Source organism: Polypterus senegalus, chromosome 4, assembly GCF_016835505.1.
Source record: "Polypterus senegalus isolate Bchr_013 chromosome 4, ASM1683550v1, whole genome shotgun sequence".
Classification (NCBI taxonomy): Eukaryota; Metazoa; Chordata; class Cladistia; order Polypteriformes; family Polypteridae; genus Polypterus; species Polypterus senegalus.
In genome coordinates this window covers 32,889,295-32,907,257 of record NC_053157.1, presented here as the reverse complement: position 1 = coordinate 32,907,257, position 17,963 = coordinate 32,889,295, and the positions used below count along the sequence as shown (strand labels likewise).

Below are 17,963 nucleotides of genomic sequence, written 5' to 3'. Positions count from 1 at the left end.
TATTTGGGTTCACCTGGGATATTTCGTGAGACAATTGCCATCAGTGCTGTTGGTTAATCGGATACATCAGTACAATGTAACTAACACAGTACTTTTCTGTATATAATATTTGTAGGTTTTTTTTTTTGTAAACCAAGGGTTAATATTATTGGCAGGCAGTGTGGTGTACTGGTTAAGGCTTTGGAGGTAGGATTTTAAACCCTGAGGTTGTGTGTTCAAATCCTGGCACTGACACTGTGTGATCACGAACATGTCACTTTATCTGCCTGTAAACCTCTTGGATAAAGGCATCAGTCAAATAATAAGTAATAATAATATTATTAGTTCACTGAAGCTGCTTACTCTTAAACATGCTACACTTGATTTTATTTTTTAAGAAATAAGTGGAAAAAGCTGGATACTAAAGAAACAAGACAGAAAGAAGATTTAACTCATTTGAACTTTGGTGATGGAAAAGGATTCTATGCATGTCAGAGACTGCCAGAAGAACTAACACATCGATTTTGGAAGAGGAGAAACCTACTCAAAGCCAAAATGATGAACTTATATGAAGTCTTATTTTGGTCACATTGTCTGAAGAGAGAGATCACTGAAGGAGGACATCATATTTGGGAAGACTGAAATAACCAGGCAAAGAGGGTGACATGCCAGCAGATGGCTGGACAAGTTGACGACACCCATGGGGATGATGCTGGAGGCCCTCTCTGGGACTAGCAAAAAACCGACATCTTTTTAGATCTTTAATTCATCAAATCGCTAGGACTCGAACCTCAATCAATGACACCTATCTAAGTGATAGGCCAGCAGAGCTTTGCTCTAGATTGTTCTAAGGCTATACAGTAATCCCTCCTCGATCGCGGGGGTTGCGTTCCAGACCCCCCCGCGATAGGTGAAAATCCGCGAAGTAGAAACCATATGTTTGTATGGTTATTTTTATATATATTTTAAGCCCTTAGAAACTCTCCCACACTGTTTATAAATATTCCCTACAGTTATACAGCATAATTCCTTTGTATTCTCTTAGATATTAGGTAACATTCATTGAAATTACGTATGTAAACACATTGTTTATATACAGTAAAACCTAAATATTATTTTAAAGATATCGAGTGTCTCCGATATCACATACAGTACAGGCCAAAAGTTTGGACACACCTAATCATTCAATGTGTTTTCTTTATTTTCATGACCATTTACATTGGTAGATTCTCACCTAAGGCATCAAAACTATGAATGAACACATGTGCAGTTATGTACTTAACAAAAAAAGGTGAAATAACTGAAAACAAGTTTTATATTCTAGTTTCTTCAAAATAGCCACCCTTTGCTCTGATTACTGCTTTGCACACTCTTGGCATTCTCTCGATGAGCTTCAACAGGTAGTCACCTGAAATGGTTTTCACTTCACAGGTGTGCCTTATCAGGGTTATTTAGTGGAATTTCTTGCTTTATCAATGGGGTTGGGACCAGCAGTTGTGTTGTGCAAAAGTCAGGTTAGTTGGACGATCATTTATTTTTCAACAGGACAATGACCCCAAACACACCTCCAGGCTGTGTAAGGGCTATTTGACCAAGAAGGAGAGTGATGGAGTGCTGAAAATGGTCATGAAAATAAAGAAAACACATTGAATGAGTAGGTGTGTCCAAACTTTTGGCCTGTACTGTATGTTACAGCCATTACGATAGACAGGCCACCAGCAATAAATACGTACAATGCAAGAAAAATTGTATACAGTAAATGGGTGTACAGTGACACTAAACGTACGTACATGTACTAAGTACTGTAAGTAGAAAATTAATTATGGTTACTCACCAACAATGACACGATGACTTGTCCGATAACAATGAGTTTAATTTTACTGCACAACAAAGGAGAGCGTTACAGCCCTTAAAGGAGCCACTTCAGGCGACTGTGTAGCACCACCATTGTTGTTCATCCGGCAGTCTTCAATCCAAATCCCTAAAGCAGATTCCATCCACACTACTGCCTTATTACAGTACATCCACTTACAATTCGTTTTGCACCGCGGTTAAAAGGACACTGCGGCCGTAGATCTTATATTCCTTTCCTACTTTTTAAATAAAAAGAATCGTAGCCTAATTGATGCTGTAATGGCGTCCTACAGTGGTGTAGCTTTTCCCTTCCTTCAACAAATCCAAAACGTTTACCTTTTCGGCAATCGTTAACATCTTCCGTTGGCGCTTGGGCACGGCCCCTGAAGCAGTAGCAGGAGCAGATCGTTTTGGAGCCATAATGAAGGGCTTGACTATGCACAAAGATAAACACAAAAGAGCATAAAAGTTAACTCTTTACACAGCGAAACACATTGATGCTGAATGAGCGAGACGAGACTTCCTGGATAACACCGCATTCAGCACACAGGAACTTAACTGCGTGCTCTGATTGGTTAGCTTCTCAGTCATCCGCCAATAGCGTCCCTTGTTTGAAATCAACTTGGCAAACCAACTGAGGAAGCATGTACAGGAAGTAAAAAGACCCAAAGCCTCGAAAGCAGCGAAAAATCTGCGTTATATATTTAGTTATGCTTACATATAAAATCCGCGATAGAGTGAAGCTGCGAAAGTCAAAGCGCGATATAGCAAGGGATTACTGTATACAATTATGCAAAAGTACAACTTTCCTGCATTAGATCAATTCCTGATTTTCCTATTGGATGGCTTTTGTTGGTGGTCACTGCAAAACAAAATTTTACAGGAAAGCATTCTCTTAAATCAAAATGGGTAATCAGTAGGAATAATAAGAAATTTGAACATACTGTATTGTATATATTATCAATATTAGAGGTTTACAATTTTAAATTGTTTGCAGCGTTCACTTGTGTAATTATTTTCATGCTTTTTGCTAGGCCTCCCTTTAAAGTCCTCAGATGGGAATGTATATGTAAAATAATTATGGACAGCAGGAATTTTGGTGGGGAAGGGGGAGGGGGCGGGTTGAAGGGACATTACATCCACAGCACCTGGCACCCTCAATGGAGTGAGCTTGCTAACCACTTCCTTGAGCTTTCCCAAACATTCTAATTCTACTTCACTGTACACTCCAAATGTGAGAACACCTCACTTTGCCTTTCCAGGACACCACCCCTAAACAACCATCTGTCCATAATTATCTCTGAAATATCTTGAAACTGACAAAAGTAAATGCTGCCCATTATTGTTTATTTTGTTTTTAACAAAAATCAGACTTTGCACATTAGAGCTTTGATTCAACAGAATACGGACATTCTTGAAGGGTGAAAACAAAAGTTTAAGATGAGCTCTTCTGCACAGCACTGTCCACGCTATCACAGCAGCAAGGCACCCATCAACACGTCTGATGTACTGGCAAGAGAAAACTTCCTGCTATGTATGTAACAGTACAAGCAGGTTTGCTATTGAGAATGAATGGGGGCCTCAACGGGCGGTTCATCATCAGCCCACCAGTCACCTCCACTAGAGTTTGCTGCCTGCAGGGTCCGCCCACCGAGAACGAACACGGTGCAGCCAAAGGTGGGAAGTGAATCGCCCCCATTCAATAGGCAGCCATCAGATGCACAGTAAAATGCTACCTCCCCCACCATCCCATTCACTCTAAATGGCCTCCGTTCAGCCACCGCTTGCAGCGTCCCCAGGCTGAAGATGACGGAGCGGCAGTTACTGAGGTGCATGCGTCGCAGCTGTGACCCAGTTCGTAAGTCGCAGGTTGGATGTCCGTAACCTGTGGACTACCTGTATTTCAAATAATAACACAAATGAATATGACACAGACAAAAATGATGGGACCCTTAACCCAATATTGTGTTCCACAACCTTTAGAGGCAATCATTGCAAACAAGTGATTTCTGTAGATCTCAATGAGAATTCTGCACTTGTTTAACAGGTAGTTTGTTCCACTCTCCCCGAGTAAACAGCTCTAGTTTTGTCACGTTTGAAGGGTACCTTCTCCACACTGTATGTTTCAGTTCTTTTCATAGATGTTCAACATGATTCAAACCAGACGTCATAGAAAGCCACCTTAGAATAGTCCATGTTTGGTTCTTAGCCATTCACAGCTGTTTTGGGTCATTAACCTGTTGGAAGGATCCATGACCTGTGACTGAGACAGAATTTTCTGACACTGGGCAGTACAGTTTGCTCCAGAATATCTTGACAGTCCTTTAGTATTCATTCAGATTCAAGGCACCTTGTGCCAGATACAGCAAAGCAGCTCTTAAACAAAAATCCTCCTCCATGTCTCACAGTAGATATGGTGTTTTTTAAAAGTTGGGCAAGAATGGACAATCGGTGAACTTGTGATAGGGTCATGGGCACCCAAGGCTAAGTAATGTGTGTGGGGAGTTAAGGCTAGCCCGTCTGGTTCAATCCTACAGAAGAGCTACTACAGCACAAATTGCTGAAAAACTTAACAAGGGCCATGCGAGAAAGGTATAAGAACACACTGTGTATCTCAGCTTGCTGTGTAGCCACAAATCACTCAGAGTGCTCATGCATATGCCTGTCCACTGCCTGTTCACCGCCAAAAGTGCCTACAATTTGCACATGAGCATCAGAACTGGACCATGGAGCAATGGAAGAAGGTGGCTTGGTCTGATTAATCACAATTTATTTTAGATCATGTGAATGGCCAGGTATGTGTACGTTGTTTAACTTGGGAAGAGAGTGCAACAGGTTGAACTATGGGAAGAAGGCAAGCCGGCAGAGGCAGTGTGATACTCTGGGTGATGTTTTCCTGGCATTCATGTGGATGTTACTTTGACATGTATCACTACCTCAGGATTGTTGTAGACCATGTGCACCATGGAAGTAGCCTCTTTCAGCAGTATAATACACCCTGTCACACTTCAAAAATTATTCAGGAATGTGAAAGAGTTCAAGATGTTGAATTGGCCCCATATTTCCCAGATTTCACTCGAATCAAGCATCTGTGGGACGTGCTGAAAAAACAAGTTTGATCCATGGAGGCCCCACCTCTCAACTAACTGGAACTAAAGGATCTGCTGCTAACATCTTGGTTCCAGATGCCACAGAATGTCAAAGGTCTTCTAGAGTCCATGACTAAATGGGTCAAAGCATTAAGGGAATCTACACAATATTAGGGAGGTGGTTTTAATGTTGTGCCTAATCGGTGTATAGATTAGTAAATATAAATCATTAGTTGTTGTTTTATTTTGATAAACAACTGACCACTTCTCCAGTTTTTATTGTTTAATCATGTCGTCATATTTTAGCTTAGGATGCTTTAAACAGTATGTAAGAGGAAATCAGTTATGATTATGAGAGATCATCCTACTGAATTTCAAATATGTTATCTAATGTAAATGTGAACACTTCAATAACAATTAAAATCTTAAACATGCGCTTAAGATCATCCATACATTATTTTAAAAGTATCCTTTTATTTGCATAAAGCTTAAGAAATCAAATGCCACACGCTGACAGTTGGTACTTCACTGATTATAAATTGTGTCTAACCCATTTTTTTGGCTTGAAGTGTATGCTGCTAAATGTATGAAATTACAAATACATTTCTACATTATAATTAACTGCTGTTACCTCATTGGTAGAGTTGATACAGTCTGTGAGATAGTTTTCAATCAGTTTGGTTTTTCCTCTTCTCTCTAGTTCAAGCTCTTCTTCCCCATCTACTGGAACAGGTGGATTACTGCAAAGGAGAAATGGTGTAAAAAATAAATACTCAAAAAAAAAAAGTTTTTCTAGAATATTAACTAAATTTAAAATCATCTATTAACAACCCAGATAACATTAAATGGATTTTAACACAGGATGTCAAGTATTGATTTGAAAAGCTGGGCTGCTCAACTTGAAATCATATTACCATCATAATGATCATCTTGGATATTACCAAACTTATGCACATTTTGTGGTTAATGTATTAATTATTAATGGTATTATTATTTACATAAGTCACACTGAAGCTATTCACTGCAGTGTTCGGTCAAATTCAGCTTGCACAAAAAATTAACCAAAAGTGATTAGTACTGCAAGACTGACACAGCAGTGAAAACTGCACTAGTGCTATTATTTTTAATATATTTGCTCATATTTATCTGAAAAGTGTCTGACAGAAAATCAATTATGTTTGTATCATATCCTTCTAAACTTGAGATATGGTATCTAACACAACTATAAAAAATTACTAATAACTGTAAGTGTAAATATTAGTTTAAGATGATGATCCATACAGGATTTAAAAACATCATTTGTGGTAGATACCACTGGGAGTGGCAATTCTAGGGCAAATTATCAAAAAATCTAATTAATAGTCATTTTTGTGATTGGGAATGGTGTTTATGGAAGGATTTATTTATCTGCTAATCATTGTACCACTATACCAAGACTCTTAGATATAATGTACAAACATCACCTCCAACAGAACTACTAGTAATATTAGTAAAATTGTGAATTTCCCCTTGGGATTAATAAAGTATCTATCTATCTAATAAATCATTTGACAGCTAACTGTGCAGTAAAAATAAGAAAAATTAAGGAAGGAAGAACATATCAAAATTGATTCATTAATAAGGTTATGAGTTTAATGCACGGGTAAGACAGTACACTGTAAGTGCCAGAAGTTAAACTTCTACAATTCTAAAAGAGAATCAATGTACATTAAAATGTAAAACAAATGCATTTTTACTTTTAGTTCCTTGTGGCCAACTAATCACAGAAACAAAAAGTCAGATGAAGCTTCAGAATTAGAGCAGGAGGGTACCACTCAATAAAAGGACTGGGCTGTGCACAGATGGATGCCATGAGCTCTTTCAAATTATTTTTCTGGCCATTTTATAAGCATATTTGAGGCCCTACACATGGGGGTTACAGGCTTCCCTTTGATTCAGTAGTGTTTTCAATTTTTCTTCTGCTGCATCTTTAAATATTAAGTTGAAATGTTTTATAAAAAGAAAATGTCATTACTTTTTTAATATATACTTTTTAATCCTTGCTAAATTTACCATGCTGGTCTACATAGTGAATCCTGTTTACACTTATTTTGGCCCTTCAAGAAACCTAATACAGGTTTTCTACGAATCTTACAGTTCAACTTTTCCAATAAGAAATAAAGTCTTTACAAGACATTGCTGGACCTAAGGTTCTAATAATAAGCATGTTAGTGTCAGCCATAGTTAGCTATGAAGCAGACACCATGTGAATGAAAAAAACATTTTGTCAAGTACCCCTCACCCTGGTGGACTAGGCAAAAACATAGCATGTGAATTCATATATGGGAAAAACATCAAAACGGTATGCAAACACCCTCACACTGCTGTCACAACTGGTTAGCATGCATATCTAATGTGCTGGGAACTGGGGGGTAACCTTGGGTGTGGGAATGGTTAGTCCAGAGCATTTGGTAGGAAAGAAAACACAAGCAACCAAGTACAATGCACAAAATGGTATTCCTTTTACAGGTCAGTGGCTAAGCTTTATTAGTTTTTGCAGTGATAATGGGTAATAAAAAGCTATCGATGTTCTCTTTTCTTTAAACAAGTAGCGATAACAAGCCAAGTTATTTCTTCTGATGTCAGTGAAGTGAAAGAGAAAGAAAGCAGATTTACCCCTAATACGTCAATAAACACAATGTTAACATCACCATCAACGTTCTCATTCATGTAATCGAATAACTCGGCAGTAGAAACAGAACAACTGTCAAGGTGATTTTAAACTCAAAACTATATTCATTCACTGGTGTAAGATAAAAAGGAAAGTGAGAAAATACATTAAAAAGAAGCTCAGGCTCTAATTATAGTAATCTGTTATTCTATCCCTTTTTTTAATTAAAATAAGTAGATCTTACAATATGATAGGAGGATTATCCCAGGATCGGTCAGCATCCAGAACATCTTCTGTTTGTATACTGACATTTTCTTTAATATTGCAGCTTTGCCTTACTGATCGACTCTTTTCTGCTTTATGCATCAGCAAATTCATTTCATGATCTGAGGGGAAGAAAAGGTATATGTTGTATGTGTGGTTATTGTATGCAGAAAAACAACCAGAATAACTGTATTGCAAGCTTTAGCAAGTCATTTCATAATTAATACCATTATGCAATTTTGGAAAACTCTTTGAAAAACATAAACCAGTTTATTTTCTACAGCAAATAGACAAGGTGACTAAACTTTCTGTGAGTGACAAAAATACAGAGAAAGCCTATAACAAATTAACTAAAATAAGTTAAGTCCATATATTAAAAAATATAACAGCAAATATGTCATTCCAACAAAAACCTAAATTGTTACAATATTTATGGATAGTCACAATTATTGACTAGGTAATTTGAAGAGTGCCCATCCAAGGCCTCCACAATGTATCTATTTTGAAAACTCTTTCTTTCCACTGAAGACTCTCCAGATTTTATCCCAGCAGCCTCGGTCACAAAGGAGGAACCAACTCTGGATGGGACCATAGACTGCCACTATGGATTTAGTCACATATCTAATGCCTAACAACACATGAGGAAAATAATGTAGTACCCATGGAAAACATATGTGAAAACACTGAGAAAGTACAAACTTCATGCAGACGTACAGCATCCTTGAAATCCAGCCTAGATTCGTAAAATCCAAGGCAGCAGCATTGCCATACTGTACAATACTAGAAATTACACTGTTAAAACAGACAACTTTTTAGTTCACTTTCTATTATCTATGTTTACAATTCAGATTTTTTAAATGGAGGAGAAGGTTGTTTTATTACCTTGAAAGGGCTCTGCAAAACCATTTCTTCTTTCAAATTCAAATGGTGATCTGATTCTTCCATTCTGTGTTGTCATGTCAAGTTGGCCTTTGCCCAAAACAGAAACATGTTTAGGGGTTAGCAGTCCATTGCTTTTCTTTATGGTCTCCCTTGCACAGTTAAGCAGATTATTGAGATTATCCTGATGTACGTTATCCCAGACTTCTTTTTGCTGATTATTCTGCCAGTCAGAATATAGCTTAAAATGATTATTTTTGTCCAGGGTAACATCCTCCATTACTTGCTTGTTGGACTCAGTATTACCACTTGCCTCAGATGCCAGGTCACATTCTCTTAACCAAAGAGGATACTTTGTATCAGGCAAACTGCTAATTCCAGAAAAATCCATTTCTGATTTCCAACTAGTCAGCCACCTTGGATAATTATTAAAAGTGCATGTTGGTAGTTCTGGCTCTGATTGCTTGTGATTGGTCAATGTAGAAGGAGCTGAAACTGTATGCTTCAAATGTAAGTCTGTCACATCCATATATTTCCTGAAAGTACTATGCTTTTGGTCAAAATCCTCAAAATTGTTTTTTGTTGCATGTATTCTATTTCTCTGCGAGGGCAATCTAACCTCAGGCAACTCCAAATCCTTTGATGAAAATCGGGACGCATTAAGAGAAGTTGGCTTCCTATAAGTTGTGGAAAAGGAACTAAAATCCAGAGAACGAAGCCTGTCACTCCTTGACAGAGCTGCAGAGGTACGTGTAACGGGAAGGGAGCCATCGGGTGGGAGGGCCAGGAGGTCATCAGTTGTGAGACTAACAAGGTCAGAATTCCTAGGAAAAGGCTGTCCTACAGGTAGGTCCAACATGCTTAATTCTTTATTTGAAAGACTCCCCTTGAGAACTGAAAAAGGACAAAAGAAGACACATTGGCTAAAGTTTAATGCAAATAATATAGCATGGTGATTATTTTTAATCCTACTAGGGGGCTTCGCTCACCAACCCCCGTGTTTGGTTTTCCGGATACACACTTGTTGCTATTTCATTAGTTTCACTTTTATTTCAGAACTTCTGTAAAAACAATATTTTGAATCTTTCATGTCCCAATATGCTGAATCTTTTAAATATGGTCTGTGAGACTTGTGTTTAATGAGTTTGTACCATAATTTAGGATAAATTTCTCTATTTGGAATTTCAGCACAGACAAAACGATCCACATCATCAGCAGTTAATAATTTTTTTTGCAAAGTAACCAATAAATGCATGCGAGTTAAACCCCGTTTTTGAAATTCTCTGACTTAAACTAATTTCCTTTTGTTTGCGTCAATGTGATCTGTGCTATCTTTTTTTTAATACTGTAGCGACTGACATAATAAAGTGTCACAAAAGTTGTACTTTAACAATCTCCGACTGCGTAACCCCAAACACAACTTTCTAGCACCCTCTCCAACCCTGCCTACCACGGGTCTCGCCTCCCCTTACCGCATCAATCAGCACCCAGCTATGTCTTCCGTGCTGTACTCTGCCCTCCCTCGATCGGACCTAACAGTCACTTAAAACAAAAAAGGCTTCAGCTTGGCTGGGACGCTGCAATACTTTCGACTGTTACTGCTTTCATATTCTGTACCTTTCTCTGCATATGTATCGTGCCTTGGGTCTCTTTTCTCTGCGCTGCTCTTTCTTCTTTGCTTAGAGCACAGCATCTGTGTGTGCCACGTGACTTTACATGACTGAATATTGTGCTGGCTGTCCGTGCTCTTATTTGATAAGAAGGGTGTGTCTTGCAAGAATCTTATGTTCCACATCCCTGTGAGACTGCCCTGGGACAACTTTTTGGCACCAAGTCTCATGTTTACGGTCTGTGGCCAGTCTATTTTGTCTTGCGGGTCTTTAAAATGTCTTTCGAGAACTTCCGAGAAGATCACGTATTGTCGCCTTGCTTTTCCATTCCAGGATTTTTTTTTTATATATAGAGAGATACTGCCTTCAAAAATAACTTTAAGACAGCTTGTTCCCATTCTATTATGCGAGTTCCTCAAGCACACCTAGCAAACCACCTAACCTGTCACAGCACGATATACAAGTGTATGTGTCCCTATAAAGTTGTGATGTACATTTAAAGTAGATATGGGCAATATGAACTCAAATAACACTATAAATTAACAAATTACCAATAGTTGAACTTTATTAACAACTCTGATTCAAAAATGACCATTTTTAGTTGTTGTTTTAGATCTCAGATATCTAACCATTTGCATTAGAAAATGCAAAATTTATAAACCTGCACACACCTCATCTTAATGTCTTACAAATAATTTTTGAAAAAGAAGATTTAACATGAAGAATGCTTATTCACCATTTATGGAACAATCTACCATACATACGTAGTTGATCTGTCACTTGCAAATTTCGCTATAGTACAGCACTGTATATTTAAAACATTTTATTGATTGCATTCTGACATACAGCACAATGTATATCTGCATAGTAAGAATATTTAACAGACTTCAAATATTTATGAAATGCAAACTAAGCACTGAGTGACAGCTCAAAGGGAGTTGGGGCATTCCTCCATTAAATACAATCACTTTCTCTAAAGAGATGGTACTGTATATACAACAAGAGTAAGCAGGGTGCGGGACGAAGACAGTTTGGTGCTTAGTTATTTCAGATAGAAAATCAGTTACTTGAATATTTCACAAAAACTGTCTACACTGTGTGCACAATTATTAGGCAAGTTGTATTTTTGAGGATTAATTTTAATATGGAACAAACACAGTGCTATCAGTCAATCCAAAATGTTAATAAACCTGAAACCTGAATGTTTCACAACGGAAATGTGAGTGTGAACATCATCAGGGGAATACATATGTGCGCACAATTATTAGGCAACTATTAGTGTGCAGATTTATTATGCAACTAAAGGAAAATGAAAATTTTCCCATCTCACTTGTTTATTTTCATCTGTTATAGTGAGAATAATAAACAAACACCTCAAAATTTACAAATAAACATCTTTGACATTTCAAAAAAAATAAATCAATCAATCAATCAATGACCAATATAGCCATCCTTCTTTCCAATAACAGTCATAAGCCTTTCCATTCATGGAGTCTGTCAGTTTCTTGATCTGTTGACGATCAGCTTTTTGTGGAGCAGTGACTACAGCCTCCCAGACACTCTTCAGAGAGGTGTATTGTTTTTCTCCCCCGTAAATCTAGCATTTAAGAAGTGCCCACAAGTTCTCGATAGGCTTTAGGTCAGATGAGGAAGGGGCCATGTCATTATTCCTTCATCTTTAAGGCCTTTACTGGCTGGCCACGCAGTGGAGAACTTCGATGCAAGTGATGGAGCATTGGCCTGCATAAAAATCATAGTCTTTTTCCTGTATCACTGTTTGAAGAAAGTGTCTTCGAAAAACTGGCAGTAGGTTTGGGAGTTGATTTTGAGTTCATCTTCAATGCAAAAGGTCCAACTAGCTCATCTTTAAAAATACCAGCTCATACCAGTACCCCACCTCCACGTTGGAGTGGAGCTCTGTGCCCATTACTGATCCACAGGTCCATCCATCTGGTCCATCAAGAGTCACTCTCATCTTATCGGTCCATAAAACCTTTGAAAAAAATCTGTCTTCAGATATTTCTTGGCCCAGTTTTAACGTTTCAACTTATGTTTCTTGTTCAGTGGTGGTTGGGTTTCAGCCCTCCTTACCTTGGCCATGTCTTTGAGCACTGAACACCTTGTACTTCTGGGCACTCCAGGTAGGTTGCAGCTCTGGAATATGAAAGTACTGGAGGATAATGGGTTCCTGGTAGCTTCACGTTTGATTCTTCTCAAATCTTTGGCAGCTAATTTGCGTCTTTTGTTCTCAACACGTTTCTTGCGACCCTGTTGACTATTTGCAACAAAATGTTTGATGGTTCTGTGATCACACACCAATATCTTAGCAATTCCAAAAGTGCTGCATCCCTCTGAAAGACTTTTTACAATTTTTGACTTTTCAGAGTCAGTTAAATCTCTTTTTTGGCCCATTTTGCCTGAGGAAAACTAGCTGCCTAATAATTCTGCACACCTTGATATAGGGTGTTGATCTCCTTAGGCCACACCCTCCCTCATTACACAAATACACATCACCTGACGTGCTTAAATCCAATAAGCATTCAAGTTAATACAGCTTGGAGTTGGAATATATGCATTAAAAATGATGATATGGTCAAAATACTCACTTGCCTAATAATTGTGCACACAGTGTATTTTAAGTACCAATTAGTAATAAAATGTAGTAAAAAGTAAAATTAGAAGTAAAAAAGTAAAACGTAATAAAAAGTAAATAAAAATGTACACCTCATCAAAAACATTATTATGAATTACTTTTTCCTTTAACATACATTCTATAAACGTTGCATTTTTGCATTTCTGTTCACATATTGTTCAGGATATTTTTTGCTTTTTTGATAATTGGACAAATCTCTTTGTTCATGATTTTCATTATATGCAGCTCTTTTTTGTTCATTCTCTTTTTTTTTTTTTTTAACATCCTTTATTAGCTCTTTTTTTATCACAATCTAAAATTCAACGTTCTTGAATAATTTGCTTTTCTTATTCTGCCTTGCCATTATAACCAACTGCATTGAAGGGCGAGTTAACACTGAGAATGTCACGGCGTGGTACAAAGACAGTAGGAGTAACCACTGGGTGAGTTGTGTGGAGGGGTATGGTCAAGGCTGAATATCGAGGACACAACAAAGTCAAGTCAAGTCAAGTTGGGGAGCATGTAGGGCTCTGCAGCTCTCCCTGGCAGCCCCCACAGAACCCAACAGGGCTGCCCTCTAGCATCCCAGGGGATGTAGTGCCTCAGAAATGCTGAGGCCACCCTTCACAAAATTATATATTTCACACATAGTGAAACCCACCCTGTACAAACGTAGTTCTGAGAATGATGAAGTGTCTGCAGTTTTTTTTTTTACTGCAACTAATTATTAATTGTTTATCTATTTTTTGCATTGAAATCAATTGCCATGGAACATTTTGGTAGACATGTGTCCGGTTTTTCATATTACTGCAATATTCAATTATGGCAAGATGATTAACTAAAATTAAGTTCACGTGTGATGAGCAGCCCTGACTAGCAGTAAATAAACAATCATTCATTATTCACACAATTATGTGCTCATCAGAGATTCACGGATGTGGTCCGACTCAAAGCAAAAAATAAATAATAAAATAAAAACCGACCAGTGATCTCTGCTCCAGTTCAAATCAAAAATATTAATATAATTATTTAATTTATAGAAATAATGGAAAATGTAAAGGGAAAAAATTACATCTTATAGCAACAGCTTCTGCGACACCCTTCCCTACAGTATATGATCTGTGGGAATACTGCCCTCATTGTTTTTTTTTTAAACAGTGTTGCCCTCTTAGGGAAGAAGAATATAAAGAAATACAGAAAAAAATGACAAGTGAAAGTTTACCATCCTTGTTCTTCATGTGTAATCCAAATCGATTAGAGTTGTTTGATGAGCTCCTGCTGAGCTTGAGTTTTCCAGGGCTCTTAACTGAAGCGTCACAGCTTTGTTCAAAGTCTTCAATGTAAGCATTTAGAGCCTCTGTAGCAGACTCATACTTTTTGTCCTTAAACATAATCACTGCGCTATCCACATCATTACTGAGAGTGCTCTTCAAATATCCAGAACTAGCAAGTAGTGCAGTGACTGTAGATTCAGGTGAGCAAATGTTGCTTCTAATGTCCATAATGTTAGACGAAGAAAGCTAAAACCAAGAAAATAAAAATGATAGTTACTACAAAATACTGACTGCCATTTGCTGTACTTTGAACCTTTGCCCCAAATTTTTCACACAGACTTGATTGAACAAATAATATTTCTATCTCTTTCTGTATCTGCTTTCTCAGGTTGAACTTTTAAATAAATCTGGAGTGGGTGCCAGTCAAGCACTGCATACACTCAGTCACATCAAGCCATTTAAGCATTCCCAATTAGCCAAGTATGTCTTTGAACCATAGAAGGAAACCCAAATGGGCAAAGGAGAACACTCAGAATTCTTGACATAACAAGTCCCTGCAGGAGGGAAAGGACCCAGAGCTTAAAATTAAAGAGGCTAACCACTGCACCTCCAAACAGCCCTAGTTCTAAATATCAGATATTCAGTGGCTACTGGTAGGTGCACATGCCCTACTCAAACTGATACTCTTTAAAGCAAGTAGGCAAATACAAATGGACTGTGCGTTTCTCTGAAATTTAGAATGTGATATATTATAGAAGAACTTACTGGCTTTGAACATGGCATGGTAATAATAATAATTCATTTTATTCATATAGCATCTGGGTGCCAAGTTTACCAAGCACCAAACCTTACGTGGGTTTCCGCATATCTCATCATGAATCTCATATCACAGTTAACAATCTCAGTAATGCATGTTAAAAGAAGCAACCCTTTTAAGAATGAAAAAATATTGTTTGGTTTGACGAATCCTGGTCCCTGTTGGTGGAAGGACCAGAATATGGAGAAAACCATGGATCTATCCTTCCAGAAGTTAGCACTGAATACTTAATAGACATGTTTGAATGCAGTACAATACCTGAAACGTATTGCCAATCAGATGTATACTTTCATGGCAACAGTGTTTCCACCTGTTGTGAGTTTTTCTAAATTCTGGCCCTGAAATGGCTTTAATACCATGGCACTGAATCCATTTTAATGCAGGTTCCTCACTTAGTTGATACAGAATGAGCTAAATGAGACAGAGTTTCATGTTAAACTGATTTACAGTGACCACAGCGCACACTGTGGAGATAACATTAATAGGATCACTGTATGGTACTTGCAACTGTTTGTTGATGCCATGACACAATAGATTTATGTTTTTTTGAGGTGGGGTCTTAGTTATGTGGGCAAAAAAAAACCAAGGGTTTTTTTTTACAAATTTTAATTCATTTTTTAAATGGACCAGAAAATCAAAAATAATCTTTAATATAACAATAATTTACTGGTTTAATAAATGTTAAATGTGGGGAGGCCCTGTGGTAGAGCTCATGCCTCACAATAAGGAAATCCACGCCCTGGGTGCTCCATGCATAGAACTTGCATGTTTTCCTGTGTTCACGTGGGTTTCCTTAGGTTGCTCTGGTTTCCTCCCACCGTCCAAAAATGTGCAAGTTAGGTGAAATGGCATTTCTAAATTTGCCCCAATGTATGTTTGTTTACTCTGTAATAGAGGAGGGGGTTATAATCTCACACACACACGCGCACACACATATCTCCTTGTACTAACACATGGGCAAATCCGGAGTCACCATTTAACCTAACATGCACATCTCTCTGCACATAAAGGGAGAAAACTGAAGGAGTCAGAGAAAAAACATACAGACAATGCCAACTTCACAAGGATGGTGATCTGGCATGGGATTCACCCCGGATGAAAGATCAGTGAAGCAACAACACTGTCCACGTATTGCTCAAGTTCCATCCAAAGCAATAGTAATGTGACTCACTCAATCGGTGTTGAATATTTTGCAGTTCTTTTACAGAACAGCTACACTCTGAAAATCCGAAAACTTCACAGGTCGTGTTACGATTTAATGTCTAACACTTTTGTTCCGATTTAATGTCTAACACTTTTAAGCCCCGGTGTTGTTGTCTTCCCTTGGTCCTCCGGCTCTTCACCCATAACCCAAAACGTGTTTGTCTGGTTCGCAGACAATCATTCGATAGTGTTGTTTTTTTTTTGGTTTTGCTTCAGTGAGCGTCGCAGTTTCCTTTCTTCCGTTATTTAATTCTGCGCTCGCCTCCTGCTGTCATACCGCCCGCCGCCGCCCAATGGAGAAAAACTTGCAATTTAAATAAACACAAACTAAAGTTTGTTTTTTTTTTTACTTATACTTGCCAAGTCACTGAAGATTCCAAACAGTGACCAGACCAAAATTCCAAACAGTCCCTGTAAACCATTTAAGACTTGTTCTCAAAAAGCAACACTGCACTTAAACAATATCTCCACTTCATAAGAAGTTTACTAATTTAGTAATGCAAATTCCACTGATTTGATCACTAAAATAAATCCGAATTAAATTCTTACCTCCTCGTAAAAAACGCCATGAGGTTTCTTAATCGTTACATGCCACAGTTAATCATATTGGTATTTATAAATATTATCGGCTTCGGTAATAAATGGATTATCCGTACAGTTGAGTAAGCCAACGAACGCATCGCCGACGCCCCCTGCTCTCGACACTCCCATTTCTTCTTACAGTTTCCGATTCTGCGTACTTCACATGCACCGATTAAAGAGTGCGCGCGCCTGCCTCGTGGCCAAACAGAAAGCAACCCTGTGTTTGTACGGGACGTTCGCTGACAGAAAAGGCCGGCAGGAAGACACGTGATCAGGACGCGCACTTTTCAAACAATTGCACAATGTGACGCTGCACAGTGACTGCTATTGGGCAATTGGTTGGAGCGGACCTCCCAGAAAACCGTAAAATAGGGAAGAGATGAACCGAGAAGGAAGTGCATAAATATAAAGGGGTGTTGAACGGTGAAGGTGTTTTTTTTCACACTTCGTTAAGGTATAATATTCAAATACATTAGCAATGTATCCATTACCATAGTATACAAACATTAAAATATAAAATAATTTACAAGCACCACAACATAAACCATTAAGATAAAGAGGTATTCAAAGAGTAACATTACAAACTGTCAAGAAAAGGGCTGAGAATCTTTCTCAGTTTTTATTGCCTTTTGTGTTTTTACTATTTTTTTTAATGCTAATGTCTATACAGGAAAGTGCAATAGAAGGTCTAACATTCTGAAAGTTAGACATACATATGTATGATATTTACCAAGTTGGAAGCTACACTATATTTTCTATCACTTTTATCTTCAGCTCAATAAACAGAAAAAAACGACGTATAAGCAGACTGGAACAAATTTTTGGGCTTACTAGAAAATAATAAAAATATATCCATCCATCCATTATCCAACCCAAAATATTTTAGGATAGGTGCAAAATAAAAGGTGTGACAGAGATGTATGTATCTTCTTCACAGAAGCTACACTTTGGGATTATATTAATTGATTAACTAGGCAAAATTAATTTATGATTTTGAAATGGACTTCTTTAACTTTGTTAGCAAAAATGTATAATATATGGCACAGACCTGGCCATTTTCTTTCGTGAAACTCTACATAGTGGAGGCATTAGAGATGGAGTTAGCCGATATAAGGATGGCTTTCCCGATG

General features: G+C 37.8%; 1 protein-coding gene across 1 annotated transcript in view; it reads right to left on the bottom strand.

The window, feature by feature from the left end:
• Positions 1–17,011, bottom strand: part of c4h18orf54 (chromosome 4 C18orf54 homolog) — a 29,999-nt gene extending 12,988 nt beyond the window's left edge. Inside the window, exons 1-5 of the mRNA XM_039750419.1 lie at positions 16,801–17,011; positions 14,180–14,477; positions 8,719–9,609; positions 7,817–7,958; positions 5,554–5,662 (exon numbers count right to left, since the gene is read on the bottom strand). Of these exons, the coding sequence (XP_039606353.1) occupies positions 5,554–5,662; positions 7,817–7,958; positions 8,719–9,609; positions 14,180–14,459 (1,422 nt within the window). The 5' untranslated portion in view covers positions 14,460–14,477; positions 16,801–17,011. The remainder of the gene's footprint in view (positions 1–5,553; positions 5,663–7,816; positions 7,959–8,718; positions 9,610–14,179; positions 14,478–16,800) is intronic.
• Between the last annotated feature and the right edge of the window lie 952 nt (positions 17,012–17,963).